General features: G+C 36.0%; 2 protein-coding genes across 3 annotated transcripts; one reads left to right on the top strand and one right to left on the bottom strand.

The window, feature by feature from the left end:
• Nucleotides 1–4,763: 4,763 nt before the first annotated feature.
• On the top strand, nucleotides 4,764–5,498 carry LOC109414136 (mitochondrial import inner membrane translocase subunit TIM16). Of its 2 annotated transcripts, XM_062860445.1 has the most exons (3): nucleotides 4,764–4,880; nucleotides 4,927–5,121; nucleotides 5,185–5,498. In XM_062860445.1, the coding sequence occupies exons 2-3, from the start codon at nucleotides 4,959–4,961 to the stop codon at nucleotides 5,430–5,432; spliced, it is 411 nt and encodes a 136-aa protein (XP_062716429.1). In that variant the 5' UTR covers nucleotides 4,764–4,880; nucleotides 4,927–4,958; the 3' UTR covers nucleotides 5,433–5,498. The 2 variants fall into 2 exon arrangements, with proteins under 2 accessions (XP_062716429.1, XP_019543453.1); XM_019687908.3 differs by having other exon boundaries at nucleotides 4,768–5,121.
• On the bottom strand, nucleotides 5,430–6,047 carry LOC115255905 (uncharacterized). The gene is made up of 2 exons (XM_029854095.2): nucleotides 5,791–6,047; nucleotides 5,430–5,722 (listed from the first exon to the last, which is right to left on the bottom strand). The coding sequence occupies exons 1-2, from the start codon at nucleotides 5,923–5,925 to the stop codon at nucleotides 5,528–5,530; spliced, it is 330 nt and encodes a 109-aa protein (XP_029709955.1). The 5' UTR covers nucleotides 5,926–6,047; the 3' UTR covers nucleotides 5,430–5,527.
• Between the last annotated feature and the right edge of the window lie 7,512 nt (nucleotides 6,048–13,559).

Below are 13,559 nucleotides of genomic sequence, written 5' to 3'. Positions count from 1 at the left end.
TGTGCACAACCACTACCAAATATTTTTTCGAATAATGTGTTCCACTTTGAAGAATTTGCCTTTAGATGGTATTTGCCATACAATATTTTTGCGATTTACTTTTAGAGATTTTTCGCGCATAGAAGCTAGCGCCACATTGGTTGATGCGGATAGTAGGAAAACAGCCGATGTAGTTAATTCATTGTACAATGATTCTTGTATCACATGTGTGTCATAAGTATAAGACCGTTTTCAGATAGAGCAAACATCGATCTTTCGGATAACGGTGTTCATTTGCGTGGGCGGGCTACTGTTATGCCCTACGGAGCGTTTTAGAAAAAAGACACAAAACCTCTTGGGCCCTTTTCAAATGTTGCTCCAGATATCTAGCATAACATGTGATAAGGGCTTAAGTCGACAATGTAAACCAATGCACACTGGGCCACAAGCGGGATCTAGCAAGTAAAAACCTCTAGCGTTTTGGGAGTACATTTTTTTGAGTTGGTGTCTTCGGAGGCTTGTATTTATTTTATCTGTACTTTTATGTGGTGAAGAAAAATAGTTGGTAATTTTGCCGCATAGGTGGCGCTGCGATACTAACTTTTTTGTCTTACGTCCTAGAGGTTTCCCGTCTTCTGCAAAGTTGTAGAGCGTGCAAAAATAAATAAAGTCGCCGAAGACACCAAAGTTGTGTGACTTCAAATAACAAAGTTATACTGAAAATAGTAAAATTTACTTGAAAATCACGTTTTTATGACTATTTCGGATGTTTATCGCAAATTTATCAATTTTAACACTTCACACGTGTTAATCAAAGTAGCCTGCGTCTGATGATACCAACTTTACAATTTTTCGGGGCATTCAAAATGGTTTTTCGGACAAAATAGTATAAATTACTATAATATAAGACCGTTCGCAATGCTGTTTTATTTTGTATGGCGAGTTTTAAAATTTTTAAAACTCGCCATGAAAAATAAAACAGCATTGCGAACGGCCTTACTAGCAGTTTTTTTTTCAAAAAGTTGCAAATTTCGGCACAATTTGACGCTTGCTTCAAAATATACTACTCAAGATCTATTAAATCTGAAGGTTTGCCCGAGGTGTTTTTGGCGTTTTTGAGATATATTTTTTTTTAATATTGATGTTTCTAAATCTCAACTATTTTGAAAAAGATGCAATTCTTTATTTCTTTATTGATTTGCTTAGTTTTTTTTTCATAATTTCATCAATATCCATCCAAGCAAATGTACGTTGAGTTAACTGAAAATCATTATTGATTCCACGGGTTGGTATACCGGAACTTGAACTTACGTAAGTCGCTCCCACAGGTTCAAACAGCATTGTATTTTTTTTCTTTTAATGGACCAATTAATATATGAGTATTGATGCGCAAGACAATTCAACACAAATCGTCAATTTCAAGCAATTAAGGTGTTGGGTAAATATAAAACTTCTTATTTAAAAGTGATCCGTGAGGATCTAATGGCAGGACAACTCCGGAATAAAGAATTGCATCTCGTTGGATTACAAGTTTCGACTGGATGATGGTTGGCTTTGGAATTTTTGGCTCTCAGTTTAAAAAATTGCCTTGATTACTCTTCTATCATCGCCGACGTTTCGGTCCGGCTATTGGACCACAGAATATTCTGTACCGACCGGCTGATAGCAGGTACTATCCGTACACCAGCAGAATCTCCCAAACCAAACCGGAACGAATGGCCCAAAAGTGTACCAGACGGCGTGACCCTTTACAACCCGACTGTTCAAACGTTTGCAAAATTTGTGTGACCTGTTGATTTATGTATCGAGCCCTGAAGATGGTTCAATAGCCGGACCGAAACGTCGGCGATGATAGAAGAGTAATCAACGCAATTTGTTAGAATGAGAGCTGAAAATTCCAAAGAATTGCATCTCTTTCAAATTAATTTAGGTATAAAACATCAATATTTTAAGACAAGATATCTCAAAAACACCAAATTATACCTCCGGTAAACTTTCAGATTTAATAGATCTTGAGTGGTATATTTTCAAGCAAGCATCAAATTTCGCCGAAATTTGCAACTTTTTGAAAAAAACTGCTAGTAAAAATCATAGTATTTTTTACTATTTTGCTCAAAAAACCATTTTAAATGTCCCGAAAAATTGTAAAGTTAGTATCCAAAACAGTCATGAAAACGTGATTTTCAAGTAAATTTTACTATTTTCAGTATAACTTTGTCATTTGAAGTCACACAACTTTGGTGTCTTCGGCGACTTTATTTATTTTTGCAAGCTCTACAACTTTGCAGAAGACGGGAAACCTCTAGGACGTAAGACAAAAAAGTTAGTATCGCAGCGCCACCTTTGCGGCAAAATTACCAACTATTTTTCTTCACCACATAAAAGTACAGGTAAAATAAATACTAGTCTCCGAAGACACCAACTCAAAAAAATGTACTCCCAAAACGCTAGAGGTTTTTACTTGCTAGATCCCGCTCGTGGCCCAGTGTGCAATGTTTCCCAAACTTTTAGGAGGGATCGCCCCCTTAGAGCTTCAAAAAAATATTTTCGCCCCCCTAGGTGCGATTTTTTTTTCTATAATAAAAGGCTGAAACTGTGCTTAACTAAAGCCTTTAAAAGCGCCACTGTGGCAAATCTAGCAGTGCCATTCAGTATATCTACACACCTAGAAAAAATCATGTAATTTAAGGTGTCCTGAACCTGACATATACGAGCGTCTTCAAAGACACAAATTTAGGGGTCAAATCATGTAAATTTACGTCTTCCAGGACTTATATTTTATTAGCGTCTAGCAATCGCTAGAACCTATCTGATAATAAAACACATAAAAAATTGACATGCCTGGATTCGAAATCAGGACCTTCTGACTGTGAGCCACGTCTCTTACCTCTCGGCTATTTCACCGAGTTAGAAGGTAGCAGATGAATATGATACTGATTCTACGTTTCTGATAAAGTGGATTTGTTGACATCTAACGAAACCAACCAGTACTTACATGATGCGCGTAAAATTGAGTTCAATTTTTGATTCAGTCTTGAAAATGTTTACGTTCTTTGGTGTTTCTGTCTCGTGCAAATTTCAGAATTTTTAAGTGTGTATATCTGTGTCACTCTCATTTTCATTAAACGGTTTTGTAAATGCGCTGATTTTCCGAATTTGAAAAAAAAAAATATAGTGATTTTTTTTCGTACTTACAAAAAATTGAAATCGTGTTTATGCCTACTTTTCAAACCGTTGTTAATTGAACATTTATTAATCGAAATAGAACGAACTGTAAACACATATGAACACTCGATATTCCTACCAGATGTTTTATCATTATCATTCTTATTTAAAAGGACTTTTTCAACAACTGCGAGTCAATGTTTGGTCACAAGTAGCCAAATAAGACTGGTGGAGAATTTGTAAACAATTATAAACATATTTTATGTGAAAGTGCAACTCAGAAAAATATCGGGGTGTTGCCGAGGGCTGAAAATCTCGATAATAAAGAAAAATAATAATAATAAATATTGGTGTATTTTCAAATGTAGTTACGTTTCTGCAGATTCAAAATAACGAGCTTCGTGTAAATTTGTTCTAAAAAATTATCAAATAAATAAATATGCAGCATTCATGACTAGATTTAAATGGAATATTTAAATGGAATATTTAAATGGAATGCGTAGAATTTTTGGAATGTTTTCAAATTAACTTCAGTAAAATTTGGAATTCCTCCAAGAAGCTTCTCTGAAATATTTTCAAACACAGTTGTTTGTAAACACTGTGATACGAATTTAATCAGCAAAATGTTCTAAATCTCGTCTGATATTCATGTTTTGGCTTGGAAATTCCATGAATAAGTCCGCCTACGAGTTGAAATGCAATTTTTCTCATCAATTCACGAAAAAAACTATGTTCTTTTCATAATTTTGACAAAAACTAATCACGATTCACGAATGTTCATTATAGGAGTTCCCAAATATATTTTTATTTAGATTTCTAGAATCACACAAACCTTTCAGAAATACTTGTAGCGGTCTTGTCTAGCAATTTTGCCAAACAGTCCACAAAAATGCCAATAATTCTGAAAAGTCGATGCTTTTGTGTAATAGTCACAGCTTTTTTTATTACGGACGGAACTTTGATTTTAGTTTTCACTGCTCGTTTCAATTATGTATCACCGCACAACTATGAAGTTACTTGCAAGGTAGGTTATCTGAGTACTAAGGTAAAAACTCGCAAACACTTGCAACATAATATCAGTGCCAAAAGTGAGGCCAAAAGTTAATAACAGGTACAGCAAAATATGCTTCAGTACGACTACATTGCAGTGCGTTATTGAGGGCATTTTTCATGATCATAGGACAGATCATAAGATAGATACAACACCTACGTGCGCTTTGTGTGGATTGATTATAGTGACCTCGATTAGAAGCCTCCAGAGCTTCTACAGCTCCTGTACATCCTTCCTGCCTAGCCTTTTTAATCTCTCACTTCCATAAGCATAAACATTCGTAAAATTTAGGAATACCCAATTATTTAAAACTATAAATTTATCATAGAGTAAATTATAATCATTTGTGCTATGATATATGAAAAGTATTGAATAATCCTATTTTTAGATATAGCATCATCTGATCATTGAGAAATGATTACATGTATTATTATCATTCAGTAAATAGAAAGTTTATGATATCCACGATACCATGAACAGTAAAAATCTATTCGGGCGTGTATTCATCAGTTTCCTACCCCTGCATCAGTGAGTCGCTTTGTTGATGACATTTCAATTTTGACAGTTGCGCTTTCATCCGCCTCGTGAAGTTGATGTTGCTTTGAACCCGATTGTGTAACCCGTAGAAGAAATAAATCAGCCGCTGTTTTGTGATTAAAACAACAAAACTATGAAATAAGTAATAGTGAGTCCTATCTAGAAGTGATAAGTAAGGACTTGACTATCATTAGACTCCGGGTTTTGTTCGAGTGCTTGCAAAAGAATGGCTAAATACATCGCGCAAATAATCGTGCTGGGTACACAGATCGTGGGTCGAGCCTTCGCCCGTGCGCTGAAACAGGAATATGCTGCTTCACAGGAGGCCGCCAAAAGAGCCGGTGGTGGACAAAAAGGCCAAAATCGTGTTGCTGCTAATTTAAAAACCGGTAAGTTGTTGGGATAATTGGTAGATACACCAGAATGTTTAAATCGACACCTTCCATTTGCAGGAATGACCCTAGAGGAAGCTCAACAAATTCTTAACGTGTCCAAGCTAGAACCTGAGGAAATTCAAAAGCACTATGACCACCTATTTCAAGTGAACGACAAATCTAAAGGCGGATCGTTCTACCTGCAGTCGAAAGTGTTCCGAGCGAAAGAACGGATAGACCAAGAATTAAAGGCCAGCAAACCTCCGGAAGCAAATGAACGAAAGGAACAAGCATCTGCTGAGCAGAGTCAAAACGAACAGAAATAGGCGTTGAAATTTATATTGTAAGGTTTGTTTAGAGTCAAATTCAATTAAAATTTAATTGTTCCTATACGATCGCACCAATCCATTCTCGGTGGATATCACTCGTCCTCTTCACTTTCTTCTAGCGATTTCATCAGCTTAGTGTGCTGGATGTTCAGGTTCAGCTCCTGTTGGTTAATCTGATCGGAGGGAACGAGAGATTCTGTTTTGATGCTTGTTTTCATAGCAGGCCCTGCGCTGCTTGACGGATACTGGTGGTCCAGTTCCCTTGATTTCAGTTGGAGCTCCTCCACCTGTGAATTATTAAAAGTCATTCGATATCGGTTACTTTTACATTAGTCACTTTGTTAATTATACTCACCAACAGCTGGTTTAGATGGTTATTAATTTTGTCAATCATCGATTTCAGTCTTGTTTCGGTCGCTTTTAACTGGCGTTGCTCTTTGAGCAATGCACTCAACTCTGATTTGGAAACAGGACAGCCGCTATCAGCCATGCTGCATTAATGGTTGAAATTCCAAAGTTTGTTCAGAAACGCAGAATAGACTTTAGATAGATTCCTAAAATTTAATTTATGGGAGGTGTTGTGATCGCTTTGCGTGCGCTTCATGACTAAAATCAACACTTTCTGTTTACGTTTTTTTCGCACGTCAAAAAATCTAGCGTAACATTTGAAAATGACATATGTGCAAAACGTATGCCTACCAGAACCAGGGGGATAACGAAGGGCCAGAATTAGCAACCCATGCATTAGATTCAACATGGCGTCCAATGTTTTTGTTTTCATTTCTTTTTTTACCCTTTCTTCTTTTTTTCTTTTTTTTTTACCCATAAGAAGGGTGTAAATACTGCTCGAAAAACCGACTTTCGATCCGAGGCCCACAGGGCCGAGTCTCATATACCAATCAACTCAGCTCGAACTACTGAGCAAAAGTCTGTGCGTATGTGTTTGTGTGTGTGCGTATGCATTATTGTTCGCGCAGTTGAAAATCGGAACTTTTGACACGCGAAAATCGATTTTTCTCCTAAACTGTGTGTCGGACGTACGTCGGGCACAGTGCGCTGGATATAGGGCCAGGTCCGCTGTCCAGCGCACTACGTCCGACGTTAGCTTTCACGTATGGATTTTGAGAAAAATCGATTGTCGGGTGTGGGGAAACTTCGGGTTTCAACCGCGACGACAATAGCATTAGCATTAGGCGAGTCGCACAAATTCGTAGGTGGTACAGTCCTAGACCGCTGTTATGAGGGTTGCCTCCTTCCCGTCCGAACCAAAGCACAAAGATTTGGGACTAATCTCTGACTCTTAGACAAGACTGGCGCAATCCTCCAATGGTCGAGCACTGTCCTGGCCACGTCCTTGCGACTGCTGAGCAATGGGAAAGGATGGTTAGTTTTGGACTCCTATGCAAAATGCAGACAACTCTACGATCTCTCAGGCCTAGGTGTCACGGGAATTTAGGCACAGAGAACAGGCGTCTATCTTCGCTTTCTGCCTTGTGTAAAACTTTGAAACGGTCATATCGGAGTATGTGGTTATGCTCCCGTGGCGCGGCGCTTTGGCGCTTGACATTTTCACTATCCATACATTGAAGTGATGAAATTGAAATTAAATTGATGGAAATCAGCTCAAAATTACATTTTAAGTTGAGTTCATTAACGAATTATGGATTATATGCAAATTTAAACATTTTCGATATGGTTTCTTCGATCTATCTAACAAAGACTAGTCGAGTTTGCTGAAATTGTTCCGCTTTCCATATGAAAATCTGTTTTTACTCAATATAATTTTATGTGTTGATTTTTTCGCAATACTTTGTTCTGGGCACTTTTATAGCAGCCAAAAACTCACAATTTTGTCGAAGACGCCAAGTTTGTATCTCATCGATTTTCAAAGTTACAACTCCTTTTCCATGAAAAAAATCGTATTTTCAAAATTCAATAAGGGGCCATCCATTAAGTACGTCACGGTCCTAGGGGGGAGGGGGGGTTTGTGAAAGTGTGACAAGCAATGTATTAAGTATAGGAAAACCCCGTACGAAGGGGGGAGGGGGGGTCTGAAAATCCGAATTTTAGCGTGACGTACTAAATGGATGCTCCCTAAAAAGCTTTAAACAAAAAAGGTACCTGCAAATTTTTCACCATAAATGGAACAGAGTACGATCTTTCCAATGCAACCGGGAGATTGAAAATCCATTTGCTCCTTTTTGAGATATGTCATTTAAAAAAAAGTGATTTTTCGAAGAAAAATGCCAATATCTTTTTAACTATGAGAGTTAGAACTTTGAGCTCTTTGGAAAAAATATGCGTCGTTGATAGTTCTAAAAGTGCTCGGAACAAAGTTTTTACGAGAAACGAACGAATTAAAAGTTATTTCAGGAAAACTGAAATTCATGGATCACCCTAACATGAATCTTTAAAAAAAATATAAGTTAGGAACCATAACAGATAGAGTAATGGTTTCTTCGGCAAACTTGCTCCAAATAAGTTATTTTACAACTTTGTAGAACATTTTGTGAACGTATATAAAACTATTAAAAAGCAGATGTTTGGATCAGCGAAACTAGAGGGACCACCCTAATTTCACAATAATGAGAAAAAAGGTCGAAAAATAAGAAGAAAGTTTCCCAAAGACACCATGTATCTAAAACTTATGGTTTAGGCACAAACATTTTTGTCTTCGTAAACACGGCTCTGGACCCATTGTGCATTGTCTTGTTGCCTGCTACGCATAAAGATTACAAAATTTGATGATTTTTTGGAGAAATTGAAGATATTTAACAAAATGTTCAAATTTTTTGAAAATACGAAAATAGGGTGTTAAGGAATTTAAGAGGATACATGTAAAAGTTTTTATATTTCAAAGAAAGATAAAAATTGATTATTTGTAAACAGTGACTGTCATGTTTCTTGAATATCGCCGAAAAAGATTATCATAGCCTGTATGGGCGGGAACAGTTTCATCACAGACTGTCTGTGGTTTCGTTGTCATCTACCCTTGCATATGAGTTTTTTTTTGTTAAAGCCTCGAAATCTGAAAAAAAATGTACTTGAGTGGCTTCAATTTTAACAAACAAATTATTCACAGTTACTATTTAGAGTAACCATATTGAACAGTTCAAACAGAGCAACAGGTAAACTAAGGATGTGTCATCTTTTAGATGTTGAGATATTTTAGTAGCCATGCGTCATCTCTATAAATACCTACTTACTTCTGCAGGAGTTAGTGACAGTCTGGTTTACATAATATATGGAACAAGTGAGCATATTCCACATTTCCAAAAAGCTGTCACGTTTTAACGCCAATAATTGGCTTCTTTAGCGGTGTTAAAATAATTTCATATTCTGAAACTCCAAAACTGAGTCGAAATCCAAATTTTCATGAGTTTTGGTGTCCGGGAACCTATTTAGAAATCAATTTGAAGTTTGTATGGGAGCGATTTGTCGAATCACCCCTCGTAACCTTTTGTACTGGGTGAAGCTGTCAAGCAGTTGCTCAGCTGTCAAGAGGTAATATAGAAAAATCTCTCCGAAATCGATTTTAGGTACCAAAACAAAGTTCTAAAAATCTGAAAAAAAACATAGTAATTCAGAAAAATATGCTTTTTTGTATAAAATCAAATATCAATACATTTTCTTAATTCCCAAAAACCCAATTGATCATATACAGGGGATACTCAAAATAACTGGGACAGGTAAAATTTATACTTTTCAAAAAATGTTCAAATCGCTGTAACTTTTCGAAAAGGGCATCAAATATTCTCAAATTTTTACTGTGAGTTCATCAACTAGTTGTGTATCAGAGGTCAAATTTTGCAAAAGATCGAAAGGATTCTACACAAAGTTATAAAGGTTCTAGAAAAAGGTATAATTATCCGATAGCCAATTTTGAGCTGTTATATCTCCGGATTCAATGATCCGAATGCAATGAAATTTTGATCATTTATGACTTATATAACGAGCTATTAAAAACATTTGACTGAACTTAAAATTCTTCACACGAAAGAAAATTATTTCGATTCGATTATTTTTCTAATATAACACCAATTTATCCAAAAATTCATCATCGTTTCAAAATTCGAGATAGTAATTATAGTTCATTTAAATTCCCTCTAATTGAATTGAATATATTTATGTTTCAAAGTAAAGCAACCAAATAGCCTTCATTAAATTGAAAAAGTAATGGGATGCATATGAAAAATATATAAATTTACTGAAAAAACATGGAATAAATGAAATCGCCATAACTTTTTTTTCTTATTAATAATATCAAATTAAGTCAATTGTTTTTCAAAGTTCATTATATCAGTCATAAATGATCAAAATTTCATTGCATTCGGTTCACTGAATCCGGAAATATAACAGCTCAAAGTTGGCTATCGCATAATTATACCCTTTTCTAGGATCTTTATAACTTCGTGTAGAATGGCCCGATCTTTTCTAAATTTGAACCACTGATACACAACTAGTTGATGAGCTTACAGTAAAAATTTGAGAATATTTGATGCCCTTTTCGAAAAGTTACAGCGAGTTGAACATTTTTTGAAAAGTGAAAATGTCCCAGTTATTTTGAGTATCTCCTGTATAAATAGGATAACTGATGAAAAATCTTTTTTGAATCATACGTCTCCGTTAAAGCATAACATAACACCTAAAGAACACAAACTTCTGTAAATAGGGGACTACTGCGGCATTGATTATAAACATGTGATCAATTTTCTAATTATATGTATCAATCTAACACTTTTTTTATAGATATATATATGCATTAGTTGAATTTATCATCCATAGCAACTGTTGGAATGCCTATGACCCAAAATGAAATCCGTAATACGTCATTCAGAAAAGTTACTGTTATACAATGAATCAATTGCCTCAAAACTTCGTGATACAAATAAAAAAGTTATATGAGTAATTTCATCCCCTAATACCTAGGGGCAGGACAAATCTAACGAGAGAAAATCTGTGCACGAAATGTTGTTCAGAATTCCTCACAGTTCCTCAGATTTTCTCCCATTTCCACCAAAGTGTGATCTGGCACCAATGTCAAACTGCAAAGTGTTGCATGTGCTGAATGGAAATAGCAGTTTTAGGGATGTCTTTCAACAAATTTCGTCGATCATTGATGAAAAGAGTAACTCAGAATTTCTCAGAGTTGCTCTCGTTTTCACAGTGTCTTGCCCCTAGCCTAATACCCCACCAGTTTATGAAACTAGACTTTTTTCTCAAAAATTGTCGGTGATCAAAAACCACCTTAGTAACATCTAATATTTTACCGTAGTTTCGTTTGAAATGAGTTGTAGAACACCTTACGATAGCTCACATATTTTATATAATGGTAGCGAAATTGGGAAAAAGAAATGCCGTTCTATTTTTGATGTCTAGTGTCCAGTTAAAAACGTACTTTTATGAGTGATAATCCTTATGGCATACCTTTATTCCAAACACACATTTGAAGCGAATTTGGAAATAGTAAATCAACTTTCATACGGCTTAGCGATTTTTCAAAGAAGTATGTGGAGATTAACACCCCATGAGTTCTTAACACCCCATTTTACGGTAAGATCCCCTATAGGGTGGGGCGGGGCAAGATGGGTCACCTATGGATGGATCACCATAACTTTGTAAATTCAAATCGTATTGGTTTGTATTCGTCCGCTACTCTTTATTACACTAGTTAGCTATGCTAAAAGTCGATAAAAGTTCATTAAATACAAAATATGATGTTTAACAAGCAATTTTAAAAAGTGATCGATTTTGCGCCGTGAAAAAAGTGAGGGGCAAGCTGGGTCACGTTTTGAGTAATTCACATTTTCTCAACGAAAAACTTCAAAATATAATATTTGTTCCGCATTCATACATGCTACATATCCATACTGAGTAAAAAAGAGCTACTAGTAAACATTTTATAAATTTATTTAGAATATAAAAAACTTTACTATTTGAGTGGTCCTAAGGGGACTTGTAAATCGATGTTTTCACTAAAAAATTATCATAAATTTATGTTATAACTTTGAGCGTTCATTCCGCTTGATTGAAGTCATTTATGAGATTGTCTTGTAATAAAAAATAAATAACTTTTGAATGCTCCAAATATTCGTTCAAAATTGAAGGTGACCCATCTTGCCCCGCGGCCCCGCGGAGATTATATGGAATGTATCGCATAAGAAAAATGGCTAAAAACCATTTTATTTTTTATTTTAATGAGAGTGAATAATTTTTCAATCAATGCCCCAAACTTTTGTATATTCATGCTGGTCATCTAACAAAATTATTAACATAATCAAAACATGAGCAATGCGCCCGAAAATGGCACTGACCCATCTTGCCCCGCCCCACCCTAATATCGTGAAAAGTGATAAACAAAGAGAAAAGAGATAAAATCATTTTCTCCAAATCCGTGCGTTGGACCTTACTTCAGAAGTGAAGCGCTGTATAGTACACCAGCTCAGCTATACAGCGCACTGCTTCCGAAGTTAGGTCCGACGCATAGATTTGGAGAAAACCCCAACTTCGTTAGTCGAAAATACTGGATTCCATCTGGATTGATATACCGGTAGGGGGATTAGGGGCATAATGGACACCCGGGGCGAAATGGACACCCCTGTTTTTGCCTAAACCGTTGAATTTTATGTAAAACTTTCAATGCATAAGTGTAAAGGAACAAGTCATTGTTCTATTTTTCAAAAGTACCATTTATATTCCATCAAAATAACCAAAATATCATGGAAATTGAAGTATGTTTTTCATATGGTGGATTTCTTATAATTTCGAAGCAGCAGCAAATAAGGTATTACGAGTGATTGAGTGTGCCCACCATACAAACAAGAAAATTGTTAGCTTATCCGCATGTATTCGTAGATTTAGCAATGAATGAAGTATTATATTTTTGATCAGAACACACTGAAAATAGCAATTTCAATGTTGTAGTCGATTCGGGGCGAAATGAACACTGGCAATGGGGCACGTTCGGTGTAGTACTAGATTTGTAGTAATGAGCTGAATTTTAGTATGGTGAGAAGGTCAGTTCTCTGTTTCTGCAATGAAATGGTACAAAAAGCGTGGGTATTATGATTCCTTGCCTAATTTGATGCTGTTTGAGCAAAACTTTGGATAACTATGTTGTTTATGTTGCAAGAAATGAAGAAAACAACAACACTGTTTTCCAAAGTTTTGCTCAAACAGCATCAAATTAGGCAAGGAATCATAATGCCCGCACTTTTTGCACTATTTCACTACATAAATGGAGAATTGACCTTCTCACCATACTAAAATTCAGCTCATTACTACAAATCTAGTACTTCATCGATCTGTCCTATTATGAATGGATGTACGCGCGTTGCATACTGTTAGGCGTTTTAGAGAGTTTGAAAAAATTCAATCCGATTATTTTAGCCTAAAATTTATTCAATTAGCTTTGAAGTTATGTAAACTCGTCTAAGATGGAGTATTATATCTGTGGTATTGATCTCCGTTGGCAAATTACTTAACAGGTCGATATTCTCTAAAATACAGCATGAAACATGCAGGGGTGTCCATTATGCCCCGATGGGTGTCCATTTCGCCCCGTACCTTTCCTGCCAGCCCCAAAAAACACACAGTTTACAATTCATTATTTCTTCACAATAATGACATTCTACCAGCTGTAAATTATTGAAATACGTAGGAAACAAGTTAAAGTTGGAAGCCAACTGATAATATGTTAAGTTTTTGTCTGTTATACAGGCCAACATACTCATTTACTTAGGGTGTCCATTATGCCCCTAATACCCCTACTCTTCGATATAACGTACCCTCGCTATACACTGAAAGGAGCCTTGCAGTAATGACAAGCATAACAATGTTTTTAAAATTTACCATGGCAAAACATGATCATCGACCCACCAACGCTTCTTGTGTGTGTTTTGTTTCTTCTCACATCAACCGGTTCGATAGCTGAGTGGTAGCGTGCGAGCCTGGTGATGTCAAGGTTCTTGGTTCGAATCCGGTTGCCAGCAGAAACTTTTTTTAATGGAAAATCGAGTCCATGGTAAAATTGAAAACATAGTTCTGTTGAATTAAAACGAAACTCAGTCTGCACAAATTTAGTGGCGTTGTGCATTTAAATTGACCCTCAGAATAGTAATTTTC

The sequence above is a fragment of the Aedes albopictus genome, chromosome 3 (genome assembly GCF_035046485.1).
Source record: "Aedes albopictus strain Foshan chromosome 3, AalbF5, whole genome shotgun sequence".
In the NCBI taxonomy this organism is placed as follows: domain Eukaryota; kingdom Metazoa; phylum Arthropoda; class Insecta; order Diptera; family Culicidae; genus Aedes; species Aedes albopictus.
This window is presented reverse-complemented; position numbering and strand designations above follow the sequence as displayed.